Source organism: Zea mays, chromosome 7, assembly GCF_902167145.1.
Source record: "Zea mays cultivar B73 chromosome 7, Zm-B73-REFERENCE-NAM-5.0, whole genome shotgun sequence".
Taxonomy (NCBI): domain Eukaryota; kingdom Viridiplantae; phylum Streptophyta; class Magnoliopsida; order Poales; family Poaceae; genus Zea; species Zea mays.
In genome coordinates this window covers 170,180,231-170,203,118 of record NC_050102.1, presented here as the reverse complement: position 1 = coordinate 170,203,118, position 22,888 = coordinate 170,180,231, and the positions used below count along the sequence as shown (strand labels likewise).

Genomic DNA, 22,888 nt, shown 5'->3' with positions numbered 1-22,888 from the left:
CTTTAGTATTGTCTGCATTCTGAATTTGTGTTTGCTATTATTTATATCGTAGCTTCAACCTCGAAGAACGTTCTGCCTAACAGCAACTTACATCGGACACCGCGTAAGTACAATTAATGTGGGCTTCGTGGGCCGCTTTGACTTTGCACATGCTCGAAAGCACATTCATTATAAATACAAATACATGTTCGTAGTTTTACGATACTATATTTGAAATTGTCGTGACAGCATTATAGTTTTTATCAGCACCAAAAATACCGTAGTTTCACAATGCTGTTTGGATAATGCTATGAAAATTTTAGGTTGGTGTGGAGTTTTAAATACTCCAAAAAAATCATAGTATCTAGAATATCATAGTTTTGAAAACTATTGCAACCAAACACCTCATCGCGGAAAATACTATAGTATTCTTGTAAACGTGGTATTGCCTAGAAACTACAAAAATATTTTGCTTCTAAACATGCTCTTAGGTTTTGTTTTAAATCAAACTTCTCTAACTTGGATTAAGTTTTTGAAACAGAACATCAATATTTCTTATGCAAATATTTAATGTCGCAGATGCTGGGTGCTGTTTGGTTCACGAAATGTAACGTAAAGGGTAATGGTAATGGTTTACACTTGATTACGGGCGGTAACAAATTTGAATAGTCCGGTATCAAATTTTAGTACGGTATCTGATTACGGTTGGACTAAAACAAACATGATTTAACGTAATCACTTACCCATTACGTTACAAAATTTGAACCAAACGGTACCCTGGTTGTACTTTTTTCCCTCTGTAAATTAAGTTGAAGTTGAGAAAATTGAATTTTTGACTAAGGCAAATACAAAGTGTGTGCTGTGATGTGGAACGTCCAGAGTATGAGGCATTTGTGCCCTGTAAAGGCCCACCGATAGACGATAGTTACGTCCTCTGTGCAGCATGCACACTTTGTAGCAACAAACTAAACAAGAATCGACGTCCACATGATCGCTACGAGAGACGGTGTTGATGCGCATGAAAGTGCGTTCTGATGCCCTAGTCACCGAAGCCCGTAAAATTTTGGCGCCCCGAGGTTCGAGAGCCTGACTCGACTGACGATCTGTTCGCCCGTATCTCGAATACCTGTTGCCCCAGATGCGCCCATCTCAACAAACTGTCGAGTTGATTTCTCGGCCGTGGTTTATGCTACCTCTCGTCAATCTTGCAAACCCCAGTTCATATCTGCAGATTGCAGCAGCCGAGGACTCAGAGAGTGACGCTGATTCCAACTCCCTTCAGGAAATGGAGAGCTGATCGTTGTGGAGACTGCAGAGATCGTTTCACGGCCAAAAGCCAGGTAAATTTCTCCTCGGGATCCAACAATCCACCCCCATTTTTCCCTGTCTTTTGTTCTTCTGCACCCCCTGGTTCTTATCTGCATTCGTGGAAAACGCCAATCAAAACTACATCGCTTTAATTTCTCCACAACGATCTACAGGCTAAGACCTTATTTATATAACATAATATCCACCTCAATCTGTACCAATCCATCCCAACGTATATGGATTGAAGCGGATGATTACAGATGCATCAAAGCGGCTCGGATTAGATATACGGAGGTAGTCTCACTGCGTTCGATCAGCAGTTGCAGTTCTTGTTGGAGATATCATGATGCAATGCAACTGCATACACCCGCATCTTGTTCTTGATCCATCGCCTCACATGAACTCGCCGTACGCAGAATGCTCGGCAAAAGGAACTCCAGAGACAGGCGTTCTCCAGATGCGGTGAAGCCCATGAGGCGTCCTCTCAACAAGTACCCCTTCGCCACCGCCGTGCTTTGGTCGGCCACGCCCCTCTTCTTGGGCTACGGTGAGTATGTATCATCAACTCATACAGGGCTATAACGAAGTCGGATGGAAACTCCGAAAATTTCGATACGATGGTATCCGATTGAAACAAACGGCGGCCTCATAGCTCCAAAGCAGCGAATTTAATTCGTCTGTGCTATACATATCTCATTTGATTCCGATGCAGACCTCGCCGTCGTCTACAACACGGTCGTCAGGGCGCAGGCCGACCTGAAGCTGCTGGCGTGCACCGTCGCGCTCTCCTCTAGCCTCGGCGCGGTCGCGGCCGTGGGAGCGCAGCGCCTCATCGGAGGCCGCCAGGCCGCGCTCCTGTCGGGCGCCGTGCTCTGCGCCGGCGCGATCGCCCGGGGCCTCGCCACCGGCTCCGCGGCGGCGTTCACGGCCGGCGTCTTCGTCAACGGCGTCGGGATGGGCCTGGCGCTCGTGGCCGTCCCAGCCTACGCCGCGGAGCTCGGCCCGTCCTCTGCGCGCCGCGCGCTCGCCGCGCACCCCGACGGACTCGTGTACCTCGGCTGCATCCTGGGGTCGGTCGTCTACTCCATGCGGCTCGTGAGGGTTCCTGCCCACCACGCGTGCTGGCTGACAGTTGCCACTGGTATAGCCGTTCCGGCGTTGCTCAGCGCCGTCGTCCTCTTCATGCCCGACGCGCCCCGTTGGCGCGTGTCCAGGGACCGGGAAAGCAAGGCCCGGCGTATGTTGAGCAGAACATCGGCGACACTGGAGGAGGCTGAGCTCCGTCTGGTCGAGATAAAAGTCGAGTGCGGCGGACTGCTGCAGGACGGCTCCGACGAGCCGCTGGCGGTGTCCAAGCGGGCCCTGTGGTGGAGGGAGGAGATTGAAACATTGAGAGAGCTCCTGGTGTGCCCCACGGAGCCTCTTCGCCGCGCTGTCCTCACCGCGCTCGTCGCCAAGGTCTTCCAGCAGGTGTCCAGCATCGGGTCCATTCTCCAGTACGTGCAGCGCGCCTTCCGCGACTCGTCCAGGGGGGCGCTGGTGGTGTTCGTGTTTGTGATGTCCTACCCTATGTCGCTCGTGCTCGTGGAGCTCGGCTGGCTCCTGGTGACGGCGCTCGCCCGCAGCTGCCGCCTGGGCAGGCGCGTGCCGACGGGCGGCGTGACCCGGCGGCAGGAGCAGCTGAAGTGGGTGAGGGGCCTGTCCGCGACAATGCTTCTCTCGCTGATGGCTCTGGTGTGGATCGCGCTCGGCCCAGCGCCGTGGGCGGGCGCGTCGTCACGCGGCTGCCTGCGGTGGCTGCGGGCAACGGTGGCGGTGGTGAAAAAGTCTGTCATCTCGGCGATCTAGTATCTTGTTTCCGAAGTGTACGGCTACTTGCATTTGATCATCGTCCTCGACTCCTCGCCGTTTCGTTCTCATACGCGCAGGCAGTCTCACGGTACTGCTAGTGAACACGTTCCAATCTTTTATAACGAGTAGCTGACGAGCGGCTTAAAAGAACGGTGGCGGTGGAGTCCTCTTTGTATCCCTGAAGTCTTCAGGCCTCACAAACTTGGTGGGTGGCGACATCGCTTCCGTACTCATCTAAACAAATATAATATCAAATCAAATCTCACTAATTCTAAATTTATCAAATCGAAAACTCATGTACCTTAATATATGACTTGATAATTCTATTGCTCTGATACTTAGTAACCCCGCTTGTACGGACCCTTGCTTGCGTCACTGTGTGTAAGAGCGTATCACTATTGTATGAGTATACATGTGAAAATAGAATAGTTTTGTTGGTCGGTCTGACCTGATGAACTTGTCATGTCTAAGCCTTAGATACATGAGTACATCACATCGAACTAGACCTGACACTCTTTTTTTATTTTCCCTATTTTCTCATAAAATATCTATATTATATTTAAAAAAGGTATAAAAAAGGTTCCCCTAGGTGTATATGCACGAGGATCATTCCTCGACAGTATAGTTGTTGGAAGGAAATCTGTATGGCTCTCTTGTCCCCCTCTCTTTTTTTGTGGACAATCCACGACCCAACGAGCATATAATAACACTTACATTTAAATGGTAAAAATAAGCTAAATCTAGCTTCCCATTTTACACTTAGGGGAACCTTTTCTTCCATGTGTCTCGCGTACGGGCTTCTAGCTGAGTTAGTTAGATCATATTCAAGAAATCCCATAAACCAACCTAAAAATGTTTTAAGCGAAGAAAAGACATTTTAAGCTCTCTAAGGGCTACTTTAAAAACCTCAGATCCCTTTCGAGATTAAAGGGAATTAAGGTGAAAATCAACAAATTTTCTCTCCAATTACTTTCAATCTTGAAAGAGATTTAAGTTTTTAAATTAGCCTAACAATTCCTTCTTTCCCTCCATATTTTTCGCATCTCGCATCTGCTGGCCACCGTTCCTCAAATATGCGCGTCATGGATCCTTCCCCGATCGCTCTACCTCGCGCACAGTTAGCTGCTTCCCACCTTTTTTGCCAGCAGCCAACAAGCTTTGTATGTCATATGGCGGAAGTCGAGCAAAGCGTTTGTTGTGGCCCAGTATTTGTTTTAAAAATATTAAGGATTGCTTATTAGCAGTCCGCTGCTGTGTGTTTAGCTTTTTTAGTTTTTTTTTAACGTCAACCCCAATAAAAAATTTCGGAAATAAATTTTTAGTGTTATTTTGGAGTTGCTCTTAGCTCTAAGTAGTACTCGTCAGGTCTTAGATTCAACTCATGTGGGAGTAAATTTTAGGCTATGTTAAAAAAATGTCACACTTTGATTCCTGTGCACACGATGGAGGCCAGAAGGCTAGGGGTTCGAAGCACGTGTAAAATTTTACCTACAGAGGGCGGGCCGTTATAAGAACGGGGAACTTTCACGACATTTCTTAGTTAGGCTTTCTTAATAATATCGTAGAGGCGGTCTTTTCCCACCGCCTGAGTTTTTTTTCCATCTTCGCCTCTATCTAGGGAATTTATCCCCATAAAAATTCATCCAAATGCAATATTTAGGGGTAAATTTAAATTAATTATATCAAATCAATATAAATTTTACAAACAAGATTTAAAATTATAAAAAAACATCTGCTTTAGAGTTAGCTACTTTTATAATAAGCTATGTACTGAGTTCTTAGTATAATATTAACATGTTGATGGATTAATTTAGATTAAGAGAAGTTTGTGGGACAGGTATGAGATGGTTCTCTATCTGCATCCTCACGAACCCAACCGGGACTAATTTTCCTCTGTTTCAATCCCTAGAGGACCTATTTGGTTATGTACTTAAGGTATCAAAAATTGTCACATTTTTTATGTCACACTTGTCTATGGTTAGGTGCTCAAATTATTCGCCACATTGGCATGCCTAAGAAAATCTTACCACACTTTTATAAAGTTATTGACGAGTAAAACCTACATAACAGGAGAAAAATCTTACCACAACTATAGCTATAAACTAAACACACGCCTAATTCCGGTAGTATAAGTCGGTCAAACCTCCACAATTTTAGACATACTCCCTCCATTCCCTTTCATAAGGCAACGAAGGTTTGTCCTAAGTTAAAGTTTTGAGACTTTGACCAACGATATTTAGAAAAATAATTATTTTTAAATTAAAGAAATAATATATTGTGCTAGATGTTTTAATAATAAATGTAACAGTTTCATTTTTAGCTAATGTTTATGAATATTTTGTTATTAATGGTCAAAGTTTTAAAACTTTGATTTAAGACAAACCTTTGTGACCTTAAGATAGGGAACAAAGGGAGTAACAAATTTCGGCAAGTGATGCCGCAAAACAGAGAAACCCTAAATTACAATAGTTGAGGTCATAAATATGGGTGTCAATTCTATTCTACGTAAGTTACTTGCAATAACTAGCTGATGCCTCACATGCCAGCTCTTCAATTTGTCATTTTTAGTTCAAACGACTCTGATAAATAGCACCAATAGCAAACAAGATAGCAACACTCATAAGAAACTTCTTTAGAAAAAATTATATTGCACGAACCTGAAGTGGTCACCCTAGTGAACTAGAACCTGCCCCGAAGAGCTGAGGAGAAGATGAGTCGTGGTGTCCGTGAGTCGATCTTTCTCAATTTTCACGGACGTCTAATCGGACTCGTTCTTGTTCAAAGTTAAAAATAAAATACAGCAAGGCGTTAGTAGTCCCCAAGTTTTTACGTGAACAAGAAGTCTTATAGTAGCTCCAGCCCATACGAAAAATTTGGTACGGAAATCCTAAACTAAATTATCACATCGCTGAGGTTCCTTGATCACCCATCAAGTGTAAGATTTTTAATTGACCCCGAAATCTATCAATACTTCACAATTTTCGAACTTGTTTGCACGCACAAGCTTCCCACAATTAAAAAGGGCTCTCCTTACGGATCTTCTGATACGACCACGCCATAGTAATTGGTCTGACTCTGATCTGCGACAACAATTTTTTTTTTTTTTGGAAGGGTCGATCATACGTTCCTCTCGGAAATGGAACACTACTACTGCTAGCTAATCACTACACCATCAGCAGTACTACCATTTTCAGATATAGACTGCAACACTTGAAGCAGAAAACAAGGAGGTGCCAAAGATGGCTTCGGCGGAGCTCCCGGGGGTCGAGCGCAAGAAGAAGAGCAACGTCACGTATGCCTTCATCTGCTCCATCCTCGCCTCCATGGCATCCATCATCCTTGGCTACGGTACACAGACTGACGATTCACACGTCACGCAAATCATCGTTCTTTTGATCTACATGGCTCACGATATCTTTCGTTCTGTTCATCTTGGAAGACATCGGGGTGATGAGCGGGGCGGCGCTGTACATCAAGAAGGACCTGAAGATCACTGACGTGCAGCTGGAGATCCTGATGGGCATCCTCAACTTCTACTCGCTCATCGGCTCCTTCGCGGCGGGGCGGACGTCTGACTGGATCGGTCGCCGGTTCACTGTCGTCGTCGCGGCCGCGTTATTCTTCGCCGGCGCCCTGCTCATGGGCCTCGCCGGCGGCTACGCCACGCTGATGCTGGGCCGCTTCGTGGCCGGCGTCGGCGTGGGCTACGGGCTGATGATCGCGCCGGTGTACACCGCCGAGGTGTCCCCCGCGTCGGCCCGCGGCTTCCTCACCTCCTTCTCCGAAGTGTTCATCAACGTCGGGATCCTCCTCGGCTACGTCTCCAACTACGCCTTCGCACGCCTGCCGCTCCGCCTCGGCTGGCGCGTCATGCTCGGCATCGGAGCGGCGCCGTCCGTCCTGCTGGCGCTCATGGTGTTCGGCATGCCCGAGTCCCCCCGCTGGCTCGTCATGAAGGGCCGCCTCGCGGACGCCAGGGTCGTGCTGGACAAAATCGCCGAGACGCCGGAGGAGGCTGCGGAACGCCTGGCCGACATCAAGGCCGCCGCCGGAATCCCCCGCGAAGGAGCCGATGGCGACGTGGTCGCCGTGGCCAAGAGGAAGAGCGCCGAGGAGAGGCGGGTCTGGAAGGAGCTGATCCTGTCCCCGACGCCGACCGTGCGGCGCATCCTGCTCGCGACGCTTGGTCTCCAGTTCTTCCAGCAGGCCTCAGGCGTTGACTCCGTCGTGATGTACAGCCCCCGCGTGTTCCAGAGCGCGGGCATCACCGATGACGACCAGCTTCTTGCCACCACCTGCGCCGTGGGCGTCACCAAGACGGTTATCGTGTTGTTGGCCGCGGTCCTCCTGGACCGCGTCGGCAGGCGCCCGCTGATGCTGACCAGCTCCGGCGGCATGGCTGTCTCGCTCGTCGGCCTCGCCACAGGGCTCACCGTCGTGGGCCGGCACCCGCACACCGAAGTTTCCTGGGCCGTGGGCCTGTGCGTCACGTCCACTCTGGCCTTCGTGTCGTTCTTCTCCATCGGCCTCGGGCCCATGACGGCGGTGTACACCTCGGAGATCTTCCCGTTGCGTGTGCGCGCGCTGGGCTACGCGGTCGGCGTGGCGTGCAACCGCGTGACGAGCGGCGTCGTCTCCATGACCTTCCTGTCGCTGTCCAGCGCCATCACCATCGGCGGCAGCTTCTTTCTCTACGCCGGCATCGTCGCTCTCTCGTGGGTGTTCTTCTTCACGTGTCTCCCGGAGACGCGCGGCCGGACGCTTGAGGAGATGGGAGAGCTGTTCGGCACGATTGACGCGGGCACCGAAGCAGATCGTGACTCCGCCGCGAGACTCCTTTCGTCAGAGTTGACCACATGATACTCCTTTTGCGCTTTGGTTTGTCTGCAGTAAGGCTGGCTGCAACGCTGCCCTGCCCATCCCCTCCCCTTTATGACGCCTATAGGGGCACTCTACAGCGAGCCGCAACACTGCCCCTTACAGCGTCCTCTACGCTCGGCCCCCTTTTCTCTCCCCTCACATATAGTGTGTCACTGTTCATCCCTCAAAACACTGTGATGTGGGTCCACGAGTAATTATTAGTATATAAAATATTGATAGTTGATATAGAAAATGATATTTTATAGTTGTAATGGGGTATAGGGGGAGTATTTAGGGGGAACCGCTGTGTGAGATAAAAAATATGGAGAAAAATAGGGAGAAAAAGTGATATAAGAGGAAAAATTTAAGTCTATCCGCAACCGTTACCCCTAAATTTTTCCCCCTATATCACTTTTTCCCCCTATTTCCCCCCCTATTTTTTCATCTCCTGCAACGGTTCCCCCTAAATACTCCCCCTATACCCCACTACCACTATAAAATATCATTTTCTATATCAACTATCAATTTTTTATCTACTAATAATTACTCGTGGACCCACAGCACAGTGTTTGGGGATGAACAGTGACACGCTATATCTGGAGGGAGAGAGAAGAGGGCCGTCGCGTAGGGGGCGCCGTAGGGGCACCGCTGCGGCCGTAGAGTGCCCCCTACGCGTCGCATGCAAGGGGAGGGGCTGCCAAGGGGGCAGCGTTGCGCATAGCCTAAGACTGTCTGCAACGGTTATCCCTAAATTTTTCCCCCTATATCACTTTTTTGCGTCACATTATCAACATTTCATCTCCTACTTTTTCATCTCCCGCAGCGGTTCCCTCTATATTCTCCCCCTATACCACACTACAACTATAAAATATCACTATCCAAACCTACTCATCATTTATTATCATTTTTCTTCACCTATTAAAAACTCACCCAACAAACAAATAGTGGGAGGAGGGGTCACGCACTCACGCTATCTGCAGCATGCTCCTGTTCCCTTCCCCTGCGTAGAGGGGCTTCCAAAGGAAGCGCTGTGCGTGCGGGGGCGTGTCTGTAGCCTGCATGCAAGGGGAGGGGAGGGGAGGCCGCGCGGCTACCGCTGCACTCACCCTAAGCGGTGCAATCATATGTGCAGGGGCGGATGCCAGATGGAGAGAGGGGATAGGGCCAGGCACACCCCATGCTTGGTGTGTACGTTATTTTCTGGCTCCCCCTAGGTGTTTGTGATTGTGAATGTACTTTACTCTTTACTATGGATAGCAGTATGTCTGTGTTACAGTTAGGTGGCATTCACACACATATATATATACTAGTTCATTGCCCGTGTGTTGCGACGACGCACAACGCACACAGTCATAGCAATAGAGAGCTATATTGTTTAGAAACTCTAAGAAAACATCTAGTCTTTCGTGGTCACGACATACAAAATCGTGATGGAAATAAGAAAATGCAATGAAAAATATTATGTGAGTATACATTGCATAATTCTATCTCACAAATATATATAATTAGAAGTAGAGATTGGAACTGAAAATATTAGTGAAACTCTTTGTCTTTATTAATAATTCAGACCCCGTTTGCCAACATTACATGTAAACCCACTCCCTGTTTCAAAATTCGACAGCTCCGACTCCGAACTCAAATATCCGTAAAAAAGAGTAGCAAAATCACTGGTTCCAACCAGAAACAGCTCCGAACATGCCAACCCCCACCCCACACAAATAGCCCAACAACTCTATTTCCACACCAGGAACACAACTTCAGATTTTAGAATCAAGCACATAAGATTTAGACCATAATATTAATGTGTTATTTTTCCGACCAGTAAGTCACCAGTATCGGGACACCTCAGTCTTGGGAGGAGGTGAAACAACTTCATTAATAGGTGGTACAAGAACAAGATCTTCAACTGGTGCCATTTCCTCTTCGAGAGGAGCAGGCTCAAGAATTTCCTCTGATTCTTCAGGTTTGTATGTAAGAAGCAGCCTCTTAGGAAGTTACTGATGAAAAATGATAAATTGACCTTATTCCAATACTCAGAAGAATATCTAATACAAGAAATAAACAACAAAATCTCAAGATGCTACAAGGTTGATTGTGAAATTAAGTTTACTAATAGAAGCAAATAAAAAATCAGTTGATGTGTACACCTATAATTGAAACAAGAGATTAAAGAAAACTGGTGAAGAAATTACGGAGGTTTCAGCTACAGCAATGTGTGCTTCAAAAAAAGCAGTGCCTAAAAAGCAGCAGCGGAGCCGAAGAGACCAACCCCTCCCAAGTGACTCCCTGAGACCAGAACCAGAGCCACGCAGAACGGAGCTGCAAGTCGCCTCCAGAGACCCATCGCTACAACATAGCCCCAACCTAAACCGCAGGCGCGGAGACGAATCCCTGGTCAGAAACTGAGTGCCAAAACGCGCATGCGTCGGAGCAGAGCCGCAACACGGATCAGAGGCGGAGGGCAGGCATTTGGAGCTCACCTCGGCAGGGGGGGCACGCGGAGCGGATCTCGCGCAAGGGGGCGCCAAGGACGAGGGGGGCACGACCTCACCCCTGTGGATGGCTCCCTTAGCCCCTTAATAGGAGTAGAGATATTGTGCCCTAAAACAGAACAGACCTATATCCCAATCACTATGTCTTCATTGAGTATTGATTATTTTTCCTAACTTTCAAGACCACATAATAGTTAAAAACATCAAGGGAGATTATATAAAGCATTTAATATGTTGAGAGATTGCACACAAGTAAAACAATAGGAAGGAACATCCTAACGAGGCATCTCCATGTAGCGCCACCTAGCAAAATACTTTCAGTCTGGTGCTTTCGCATGCCCCGAGAAGCTCTCTTGTAATTGTAACCACAAAGATCTTCACTTATGCAAGCGGCAAGCCACCAAGTAGCCTATTATAAAAGGCAGTATTTGGTATAAATTCTAAATCAAGCATTTCATCCAACACAACCTCCCATCCCTTTCTTTTCCTATGCCTCCCAAATCCCTGCACCAGCACATGATAAGTTTCACCATCAGCCTCAAAACCCTTCTCCTTAGAGCATTTCCAAGAGGGACTTCTATAATTGGGACCTAAAAAATTAGGAACTGATTTCTAGGGATTAGGACTCAACATTTTTTACTCCAACAGCTACTCCTAAAACCAAATAGTTAATATTGGTCTCATCCCTGCGATTTGGTGGCACCGCATTGACATTTTCCATCTGCGCGTTTCTGCTAGATGCGTATTTTTCACGCACTGCATCCATCACTTCGCTGATAGCCAGACTGTGGCGCACAACTCAAGTGCAACGCCACCATGTAATCTGCAGTTCCAAACCACACCAAAAAGATCATCAACATTAGAATCTCTTCGGCAACCCTGAGCATCGTGTTAACACCAACAAGGAGCTCCTCCTTGTATATCTCAGGATAAAGACATGTCCAGTAACACATTAGTGCAAAGGCATAGCATATAAATTCTGAAGGGCTCTTTATTATCTTCTTTTAGAAACAAGCTTTATTTTTATTGTTTCTTTAAGATTGCCCAATATATGACAGCAACTCCCCACACATTCACAAATATCACTACCCATCTTAGATGCCCATGCAGAGTTCGAAGAAAGCACCTTGTATAGAGCTCTCCTTGTGTCAATTGGTGCAAACTGAACACAATTATTAAAGGAGAAGTCGAGAGAGTAAATCTCAGCTTGGAAGAAGATCTGTATTTGTTGCTAGGTAAATTGCTTAGCTCCGCTAGTGGCCTCCCATACCTAGAAATATACAATATTCAGAGCTTCATGCCAGGCTTTGTGTTTATTTGACTCAAGAGTATTCTGAATAAAATGATTAGTCCAAGAGCTAAACCATCACAAAGACTCGCCTTAATTGCCTTATCATCTCCAAATGTAATTATACATAGCTGCAAATGTGATATCACACCAAACAACTATGAGGTAGAAAAAACTATGATACGTCAAACCTCCAAGTGTTGTCTAATATCATCACCACCATTACAGGAATAAATTTGTACAGTATGCCTTGAATAAACAACACCTATTATAATGATAAATACATTAGAGATCTGCAGTCATAAAAGGACAACAAAACACTGATTAAATCATCTCATCTTAGTAGTATCTTACCAAACAAGGTTCCACCATGACTCCAAATTATGATATTAACTGACACAGCTAGATCCTTGACCACACATGCTTCAGTGTAGAAGAATGAGTTAGATTTATATGAACTGTGCAGCCACCTCCTTGCTGTTGGTTGGCCATGTATATTGCTTAGATTGCTCGAGCTGGCAGAGCACCACGAAATCCTAAGCAACCCCCATTTCTCCGACGAATGAATGTCTAACGCACAAAAACAAAAACAGAAGCAGAAATTGGTGATGCATGTGCTTACCCTGATGCGTATGGTGTTCTGTTTGTCTCAGAGGAGCGTGGTGATGTAGCAGCTGCTGGGCTTATTAGCCGCTCAAGCGTGGCCATACGCAGAGGCGGAGAGGCTGGTGGGCGGTGGTCACAGCCGTAACAAACGGGCAATCGACTGGCGGCGGCGCGACGGCCCGGCCGGTGCGGTGGTGTGGACATGGATGCGAGAAACTGGGAGGCGGGTCACCTGGAGGCGGAGACGGCATGAGCAGATGTGGAGTCGCGACTCGCGAGTGAAGCGTGGATGCCTCATCGGTCGTCGCCTAGGGTCTCGTGGCCTCGTGGTTGGGGTGGACGGCGGCTGTCTCGCAGAGAGGGCGGTCGCGGCGATGGTATTGCGCGGGGATGGCGTCCGTGCCCGTGCGGATCGGGGGGAATGGTGGACGGGCCAATGACGGGCCGGGGCGCCGCGTTGGCGTTGATGGGGGGTCTATCGGGGGCACGGCGGGAGACGGGAGCGGGGGCAGCAGGGTGTGGACGCACTCTTTGCTCTCTTAATAGAGTAGTATAGATATATATATATAGGGTAAGTATAACGGGAGCTCTGGGCTTCCAATAGTTAAAGGAAGCCCAGGCCGACCACCCCTACAAACTGGTTCAACCAGCGCGCCCAAACAGGTTGTCGGGTGCGCCACCTGCCCCACGTCTGTTAGCGCAAAAAAAGGAATGCATGCATGAGTCAAACACGATCCAATGCATGCGCATAAATTTAGGAAAGATATGTGCGGCAGTTTCTGTTTTTAAAATCCTTTATTTCCTCCATAAATTTAGGATCGCTGCAACAGCCATGCAGCTAGACGCGTAAGGACCATTTTATGATATATACTGAGACTAAATATGCTACACTGTGTTAATAATTATGCAATTCGATATACTGCGTAAAAATCTGTTACCAGCTGCATGACACGAATTTATGATAAAAATAATGTGCAATGAAAGGAAATGAATTACACGCATAGAAACAAAAAATCGTATTTAATGTTTTATTTCCTTCATAAATATAAGATCCCTCCAACAGTCATGCAGCTAAAACACATTAAATCTAGTTTATGATATATATTGATACAAATTATACTATATGGTGTAGGTATTTATGCAATTCGTTACACTGCGTAAAAAATCTGGCATGTTGTTCACAGGTGGACGCACCTCCGGGTTGGAGCGTAATAACCTTAAGTTTTGAGCATAAAATCCCTCAAATATAAGTGTATATACCGAGCCAATGTGAGAGGTTGATAGCTCTAGTAGGTTGTTATTACGATCCTATTTTTATGGCAGATCCGAAAAACATGGCAGTCGCATGCATGCGGTTATACAGATCCTAAAATTATGGCAAAATGCATGCATGAGTCAATCACGTTCCCTTGCATGCGCGTAAATTTAGGAAAGATATGTGTGGCGGTTTCTATTTTAAATGCTTTATTTCCTCCATAAATTTAGGATCGCTGAAACAGACATGCAACTAAAACTCGTAATGACCATTTTATGTTATATACTGATACTAAATATGCTACACTGTGTAGATAATTATGCAATTCGGTATACTGCGTAAAAATCTGCTACAGGCTGCATGCACACGAATTTATGATGGAAAGAATATGCAATGAAAGGAAATGAATTGCATGCATAGAAACAAAAAAATCACATTTAATGTTTTATTTCCTTCATAAATATAGGATCCCTCCAACAGCCATGCAACTAAACGCATTAGAACTAGTTTATGATGTATACTGAAACAAATTATACTACACGGTGTAGGTATTTATGCAATTCCTTACACTGCGCAAAAAATCTGGCATGTTGTTCACTGGTGGACGCATCTCCGGGTGGAGCGTAAAAACCTTAAGTTTTGAGCATAAAATCCCTCAATTATAAGCGTAAATACCGAGTCAATTAGAGGTTGATAGCTTTAGTAGGTTGTTATTACGATCCTATTTTTATGACAGATACGAAAAACATGGCAGCCGCATGCATGCAGTTTCTATTTTTATACAGATCCAAAAATTATGGCAAAATCGTGAGAGTTTCCATTGCATGCGCGCAAATTAAGAACAACATAAATCAAGGAATTGCCTTTCAAATGTGCATGCAGTAAACTGATATACGAACTCTGTGTTAAAGCATAAAAACATACAGTTTTTAGCGTAAATAATACATGTGGTAGGCATAAAACACAATAAACGAAAAGAAAAATGCGTCGGATCAGAGGATGTCACGCGCGATCATCGCTGTGCGCATCTCGCCCCTTCCGTGACGTCGCTCGCTCGAACATCGCGCCTCATGCGTCGCCGTCGCTACTCGCACGTCGACGGGCGTCGCTTGCTCGCCGGCCTTGTAAGTGCCGCCTCCTCGGGGCTTCGGGGACGCCGCCGCTTGCCTGCACAAGGGCCTCGCTGCGGATCGAGGAACCTCCGCCACCGCGCGTCGAGGTAATGGAGTTGCGGCCACCGGCCTGGGAATCGCCGCCACCGCACAAGGGCGCTGCCGCCGCTCGCCCTCTGGATCGGGGGCCGCCACCGCCGGCCTGGAAACCGCGACCACCGCAGAAGAGCGCTGCCGCCGCCACTCGCCCTCTGGATCGGGGGCCGCCACCGTCGGCCTGGGAACCGCCGCCACCGCCGGCCTGGCAACCGTCGATAATGAATCGAGATGGGGCGTAAAAACTGATCCCTAGCACTACGGATTTTCTTTTATAGACGTCTGGACCTGGTCCGGCTCGACCGGATTGCACTGTCTGGCATGGGCTTCCAATAACTAAAGGAAGCCCAGGGCTCCTAATATACAATATATATATATATATATATATATATATATATATATATATATATATATATATTAAAACAACTAAAATATGGTTTCTCTGTACAAGAATCGACTCAGAATATCTATAATGCGACATATAAAATTCTTTTAAAAATTAAAACGTGATATGATTCATTAACAATGTAGCAACAGTGACTTGTGTTTGGATCCATCTCAGTTTTTTAAAAACTGGTTTCTAGATTTGATTTCTAGAAACTAGCTTTTAGAAAGAAAGAAAAAAAAACTAGCAAAAGGTGTTTAAATTTACCTAGTTTCTTAGAAATTAGTTTTAGCTATAAGAGACCAGCTTTTAGTTTTTAAGAAACCGAGAAACTAGTTTTTAGAAACTAAATAAAAACTGACCTGTTTGGAGACTTTTTAACTTTTAAAAACCAATTTATAAAAAAACTAGGTGGATCCAAACAGAGCCTTAACAGATATATGTACATCGACAAACACAAGAGAGTAAATACATGTACCAAGGATACAATTAGCGTATTCTAGTTCCGGCTGACCCTAAAGAAAAAGAGAAAATAGTCAAATAGCCCAAAGAAGCACGAAGAAAATACTAAAAGGTCAGCTGCACTGCAACTCCGGCCGAGTTGAGGCGTGGTTTCATGTTCAATCTACTTACACAACTGTAAAACACTAAATTTCCAACCGCTTAAACCGTCGAAAATTATGCCTAAACCATCAAAAATAGATTATTTTTTACGACCTTCGTCTTATGTCTGACGGTGGACCGTCGAAAATAACGTGGCTGTCGGACGTTTGCCAGTTTGCTGTAGTGTTACTGAATTGTGATGCTATGGTACTTTCTAAGTCCATGCTTTACCACTGGAGCAATACATAGATCGACACTATGCACTTTTTATCCAATTTTCTCAATGGTTTTTTCAATGCTTTAACAAGACATGAGTTAGTCACGATATCTGTACTAATCCTTAAGACGGTAAGGAGGGCGTCCACCGCTTCACCGCGGCTCCGCCCTTCCCCCTGCCGCTATCTCGCGGTCGATCCGCGCCCAACCCATCCCCGCATCTCGCAGCCGTCACCAGCGGGGTCATCCACCCTCGCTTTCCGCCCCCCATCTCGCAGCCTGCCCGCATGTCGCAGCCGCGCCCCATCCATGGCGTCGCGGGATCCACGCCTCCGCCCTCGCCCTCGCCCTCCCGCCCATCCTCGCATCTCGCAGCCCACTCCATTCCCGCATCTCGCAGCCACGCCGCGGGATCCACGCCTCCACCCTCGTCCTCCCCATCCCCGCATCTCATAGCCCGCCCCATCCCCGCATCTCGCAGTCGTGCCCCATCTATGGCGCCGCGGTGGGGGATCCATGGCGCCCACCGGAGACGACGCCCTTGCCCCCTTCCCCACCGCATCCCCCACGTTCGAGCCTGTGTGTGGATGCTGAGCGCAGGATCTGGAGCACACACTCCTAGATTAACCTACCTCGTCGGTGGCTCCTTTCCCGATGAATGGGCAGGGTTCTCACGCAAGGCGTTCGACAGCCTCGGCGGCTTCGTCAGGCTCTCCGTCGCCTCGGTCGTCATGCTGTGGTTCGTATCCGTCTTCTGCTTCCTTATGCCAGCTTGACATATTTAACATGGCACATCACTTGCAGCCTGGAGATGTGGTATTATACGGCGGTGCTCATTCTGATGGGATGCCTGAAGAACCCAGAGATTCAAGTTGATGCAATTTCCATATGGTCAGTGCCATTTGTTTCTAACAGAATCTGCCTCTGCATTTCACTGAGAACACGACTCATCGGCCTGCCCCTCACGGCTATGTTTGGCTTCAAGCTGAAGCTCAATGCAATAGAAAGACAGGCCTGGACGATGTGATGCTGCTGCTGCATATTTGATGGCCTTCCTTCCTCGAAGGCAATCTGCTGATCCTGTATGGGTTGCAGGGGATTTGGGTGTTGATCGGAACTGTATTATAGACTGGGATTCTGTTCGTAATACTCAGCAGAACCAAGTGACAGAAAGAGGTACAATATACTCTGTCTAGCACCTACCTCTTCACCGTCATCTTCTTGATTTTTTTTGTGTGCTCTTGTTCCTATACTCTGAAACAATTTTTATGCTACTGTTTTCATGTTTTTTTTCTGCTCTTGTTTCCATAATCTGGAACATGGGAACATTCTGTGCAGGCTATGCTAGCAGAAGAGAGAATACGGGAGTGGGGAGGAAACTTTGAGCTGTCACAGACTCAAGAAACGGGGCCAAATGAAAGCACTGTCAAGCCAGACGCAAGAAACTGAAGAAACTGGCCAAAGTGAAAAACATCTGGCACCAGTTTGATAGGAAACTACTAAAGAATTGTGACTCATTTGATTAGTGTGCAAAGTGTGGAGTGGGAGTACTTGTAACAGATGGGAAAATGCGAGACACGGGTCAAACTGATGCCCTCCCTTTCAAGGGCTTATTCGGCTAGAGGGATTGGATTAGATTAAATCCTCTTCTATACAAATTTGTATAAAAGGGAATTAATTCTCTCCTATACAAATTTATATAGAAGGGGATTTAATCCCCTCCAATCTTCCTTAATCCACCTCAAACCGAACATGCCCTTAGAAATATTCCTTCCATCCCAAATTACTAGCCGTTTTGAATATCCATCTTTTTGTTCTAAAAAATGCTTTGTATTATTATTGTACTTTAGAGGCATTACATGAATATGCCAATTGTCGAAATTGAGGCTGCGGCACAGGAAGAACTCAAGATAACTGAACTATGACCCTCGAAGCTTTTCTCATTGGAGCCTATTGTTCCCTCCGCTATGACTGAAGGCCCCACCATACAATCAGATAAAGCATTAGGTATCAATCCACTCTATACCTTTGAAGTTATAATAAAATTTCTTCCTTTTTACTTTACATGTTTGTGAGTTTTCTTGTATCAATCACTTTATGCATTTCCAGTGTCAAATGTCCACATATACAATAGTGTATTATGAACACCATGGAATCTGTTCCTTGTCTGTTAAGTTTTGTTGTTCCAATCACTTTAGCTACTGTTGAGTGAGCAGTTAGACATGGAGTTTGGTTGCCTTTAGGAATATACATATACTCTATGCTCTATTTTGGCTAACACTCAATATTGTTATTGCATTGAATTAGTGCTAAGTTTTCCTTATTGTCATCTTCTTTGCTACGACTTGACATCATTTTGCAAGGAATATATTACAGCCATAAATAAAATAAAGAATTGAAGGAGGAAATTATTGCTTGTGTCTGTGTTGCAGACGATGGGGAAGTCAAAAAGGAAGGAGGAGACGAGGAGTACCTATGCTTCCTAGAGCACCTCTGCACCTGCTACTCATACGTCTACGACATTGTCGGGCATGACGAGTAGCTCAGTGTAAGTACCCTTACTGCATCTACTGCATCATGGACAAGAAAATTCTATATATGCAAATTTTGGGAAGATCAAGTTTAGATGGAGTAGCATTTGTCAGCTTTTAGCTCGTTGCTACTGAAATTGGAGCTGAATTTGGGCTATTATTTTTGTGTTTATATTTGTAACCTATTTTGCAGTCTTGATTATGTCTATTTTAAGTTCATATTCTAATTGATCTGTAATTTCTAGACATGTATATCTGAATCAGAGCTTTATGACTAAGATAAATATGGTTTTATGTGTCGTCACAATTTACTATCTATACTACTCCTTAAGAGCGCAACGAGGGCGTCCACTGAGCATCACCATGCCCCCACGGCCCCACCTGCTCCCGCAAGGCCGCACTATGTGCCCCCGCCCTCGTCAGCGTCCGCGAGCAACCCTCTACTGCGCTCGCGCGAATCCCGCCCGAGATCGCCGCCGATCCGAAGCAGCGGCATCGTGCCCCTCCCTCACCCACGGCCACGCCCCCGACCCCACCCCCGTTAGCCTCCTTGAGCAATCCTCCTCGCTCTTAAGGAGCCCCGCACCCTGAGATTGCCGCCGATCTGAAGCAGTGGCACCGTGCCCCAGCCCCCATCAACCTGCGCGAGCACCCCGCCACGCGTTGCCCGTCGGATCACCGCGGCCCTTGCCCTCCCGTGTAGATCCCCATTTCCCACGCCCCCTCCCTCACGAGACAGCCGCCACGCCCAACGATGCGCTAGATCTGGGCTGGGAGGCATGTGGTGGCCGCCGATGTCTCTACAGGCCAACGACGGCGGCGCGGTGATAGAGACCCCTGCCTCTCCCCTCCCTCAGGTGTGCCTCCCTCTCTAGCATCCTCCTCTGTTGTCCATCCTACCCATCCTGTCGCCGCCATCACCACCGCCGGTCGGAGGTGCCTGTCGCCACTGCTCGGCTCCGGCCCGGAGCGTCCCTCCCTCTCCTCGTTCCGTAGTTTTCAACGGCGGTTGGGCCCCGTCAAAAATCTAATCCTACTGTCTCTCTGAAGCCGGCTTTCTTGACTAATCAGCGGCGGAATCTCGCGGTCTTGGTTTGGCCCCCTTGTCTGCTTCCTCCCGATTGGTACTTGCCTGGTGGTTGATACCTTTTATTCTCTTCCCTTGTTTGGTGCTAAAGGGCGCAATTTACACTTGGTTCTGGAGTAATAATTGCAAAGATCTAATGATTTCAATATGAAGCTATACCCATTTATGCACTTTGAGTCAGCCCGGTCCCTCAGATTTTTTACAGGTTAATAAATAAATGTCTAATTTGAGGGACTGCATTACCTGTAAACGTATTGTTTGCCTTATTCCAGGAGGTACATCGTGTGATCATTCATAAGATGCCTGCAAACCTATTTTTTCCTTCTTGAGGGTTTGGCATGCTCATCTATAATGTGAGAGGGTGACATTTAGTGCAAGATGCCCATGCAGATTATGTGGCCACTTTTGAAACACTGGCTCCCTGAGGGAGGATGCTAATGTGCACCTCAGAAGTTTAATGATTCATAGGAACCTGTTCACTCTATTGGATTTGGACATCATGATTGGATAGCTTGATATCTGATAACATCTGCTGATTTAATTTAAAGTGTAGTTGCTTTCTCTTTTTTGTGCAAACATTTTTACGGTTGTGCAATTTCTACTATGCAACCACCAAACCACATGATTTGTGATTTAGATAATCACACGCTAATTTTGTAACCTTTTTTGCACAATCTTTTAAAGATTGTGGAACTTTTACTCTGCAGTAGGTTTTAATGATTTAGATTGTGAGATGTAGTAGGTTTTTTTAGTGTAATCTTTCAATGATTGTGGAATTTCTATTTAGTGGTCAACAAGCCACATGAACTACAAGTGCAACCAGTATATAATTATGCACCTTTTTTAAGAACGTGCATGGGCACATGATTTATTTAGAAGGAAGCAGAGAGAACAAGCCCATTTTGCCCCTCTAAACAATGTGTTGGCAGTAGTTACAGTATGTGATTACACAAGGATGGATACAAAGCAACCCAGAGCAAAATAAGAGAACAATGAGAACATCAGCCCAGCAGTAGCGTATCTAGGACCCAGGCTGCGGGGGCTGCAACCCTGGTCTTGGACAAGAAAAAACCAGTAGAGCTATTTAATAAAAGGTGAAGAAGTTATAAAATTACAAAGATTGTTTTATGGTGGCAAACAACTAAATGAGCTAATCCTTTAATTTATTGTTTTATGAAATACTAGAACTTCTTTTTACCTTAGATGTGTTTGTACCATGTCGTATCATGCTGTTTTGTGTACTGAAATGAAGTCATGCTTGTTTAGAAATGATACACAGTTTTGCATATCCAGATCCACAGTCACATACTTATGTCATTTCAACTATTCAAGATAGTTTTATTTTTTTATCCCATGTTATTCAAGCATATCCATCCATTCATATGTTGTGGGTCCTCTTCTTTCACACCATTGCAGGCACCATCAGAAAACCACATGGCTCGGCAACCTTGGAGCAATAATGGCCATAGAAATTCCCCTTCAAATTCATTAGATGGAGGAGTTCCTGGACCCATGCCTCTGCTACCTTTCCAGGACGAACTTGCAGTTGGTTGTTAAGAGATTTGTAGAATTGCTGCTGATAATACTCTTGTGCTAGAGGATATTCTGGGCCTTAGGCAAGAATTAGCTGTCATTGAAGACGAGATCCATATACTTGCCAAACAAACCATTCCTAGACTTCGTGTTGATAATGAAATGGAATACAGGGATATTATCCAGGGAGGCATGAAGTTAGAGGAACATATGCATGCTCTTAAACTTATCAAGGAAGAAGTGTTGGTCCTAAGTTCTGAAAAGATGGAGTTGGAAGCTTTGTGCAAAGAGCTATCTGTGAAGGTTCAGTCATTGTACAGGGAGCTGGAGCAGATCCAATCCGAGAACAAGCAGATACCTGCTATAAGAGAAGGGTTGCATGATATACAAGAGGAGATTTCGAGGGCCAGGTTTGTGTTTTGTGATCTTATGCATGGTGCATTGATGTGGAAAATGTCTCCATAATGTTATGCTTTCGTTACATTTTTTTTGAAAATGTCTCCATATATATTACTAAAGCATGCATGTTTTTAAGAATTAAAAATACCAATAATTTCTGCTTTGTTTGTCTTTCTAAATGTACCAAGGTTTGTAGGTATTAAACTACTGATAATGCTCCACATGGCTAAAATTCGTTTCCAGGATGGCATACGAGCATGAGAAACGTGCAAAAGTTGAGCTTCTTGAGGGGAGTCAGGCCATAGAGAGTGATTTTATCAACATAAAAATAGAAGCACAGAGATTACGAACAGAGCTGGAGAAGCGGAGGTCTCGTGTGTTCAAGCATCATGCATTTGGCTCATACTATAAAAAGATAGAGCATGGCATTGCATCCTCCAACTGGTAGGTGGGTGTCACAAAGTGTAGCTAAGGGTTTGGTGTCTATCCGAGAAATTAGTCGAACTCAGGAGTCAAGACCAAATGTGTTTGTCTTTCGGATGAGCAGCTGACAGTTATTTACGAACACATTGCTATTACTATATCTCATTATTAAGTAGGAGTACAAATTGGACGATTGAAAGAAGAATATTATCAATTTGGTCTTTATTGTTCTCCTACTTTTTTTTCTCTCTCGAAAAGTACTACTTATTTTTAATGGTTGTTTTATGTCTTATTATCCACTTCTACACTGTCCTTTGTTTTCCTTAAGATAAATCAACTGCGAGACACTCTTTTGGATGTCTTTATTTTTATGTTGATAAGGACATGAAGCTGGACGACAGCCTCTGCTTGCTGCCCAGGAGCTCCGCATAGCTGCTGCAAGGTCCAGGGGAAGCTGGACCGAGTGATAGGATCTGGGAGCAGCAAGGCACTGATTAGTGAATAGAGGCTGTCGTCCAGCTTTATGCCAATTTCATTTCTGTCGTGACTGGTAGTCTAACAAGCAGTTTGGTCCATTATTATATTGATCAAAATAGCTCTTGTCAGGCACTAAATTATTTGTTAAGACAGTTTTATGCCAATTTCACTTCTTCTCACAAGCACTAAATTATTTGTTAAGACAGTTTTATGCCAATTTCACTTCTCACAAGCACATACAAGATGTATGTCGTGACCGGTAGTCTAAAAAGCATAATCCAAAACAGCGAACTATTTTTTCTCCATGGTTGTGCAAAAGCATAATCCAAAACAGCGAACTATTTTTTCTCCATGGTTGTGCGATCCGAAAACTAAAACATTTGTTGT

General features: G+C 45.8%; 2 protein-coding genes and 1 pseudogene across 3 annotated transcripts; all 3 read left to right on the top strand.

Annotated features, from left to right (window-relative positions):
- Positions 1–1,230: 1,230 nt before the first annotated feature.
- LOC100285008 (uncharacterized) lies at positions 1,231–3,150 on the top strand. The gene is given in 3 exon segments (NM_001157903.1): positions 1,231–1,319; positions 1,704–1,834; positions 2,000–3,150. Coding segments are annotated over 2 exon segments (1,266 nt in total). The 5' UTR covers positions 1,231–1,319; position 1,704; the 3' UTR covers positions 3,136–3,150.
- A 2,926-nt stretch (positions 3,151–6,076) lies between these two features.
- LOC100501319 (uncharacterized) lies at positions 6,077–8,443 on the top strand. 2 transcript variants are annotated; one of them, XM_008653573.4, is made up of 2 exons: positions 6,077–6,486; positions 6,578–8,443. In XM_008653573.4, exons 1-2 carry the CDS (start codon positions 6,378–6,380, stop codon positions 7,996–7,998), a joined length of 1,530 nt encoding a protein of 509 aa, XP_008651795.1. In that variant the 5' UTR covers positions 6,077–6,377; the 3' UTR covers positions 7,999–8,443. The 2 variants fall into 2 exon arrangements, with proteins under 2 accessions (XP_008651795.1, NP_001182999.1); NM_001196070.1 differs by lacking the exon at positions 6,077–6,486 and having other exon boundaries at positions 6,756–8,028.
- A 10,648-nt stretch (positions 8,444–19,091) lies between these two features.
- On the top strand, positions 19,092–22,271 carry LOC103633357 (protein FLX-like 2; annotated as a pseudogene).
- Positions 22,272–22,888: the final 617 nt, after the last annotated feature.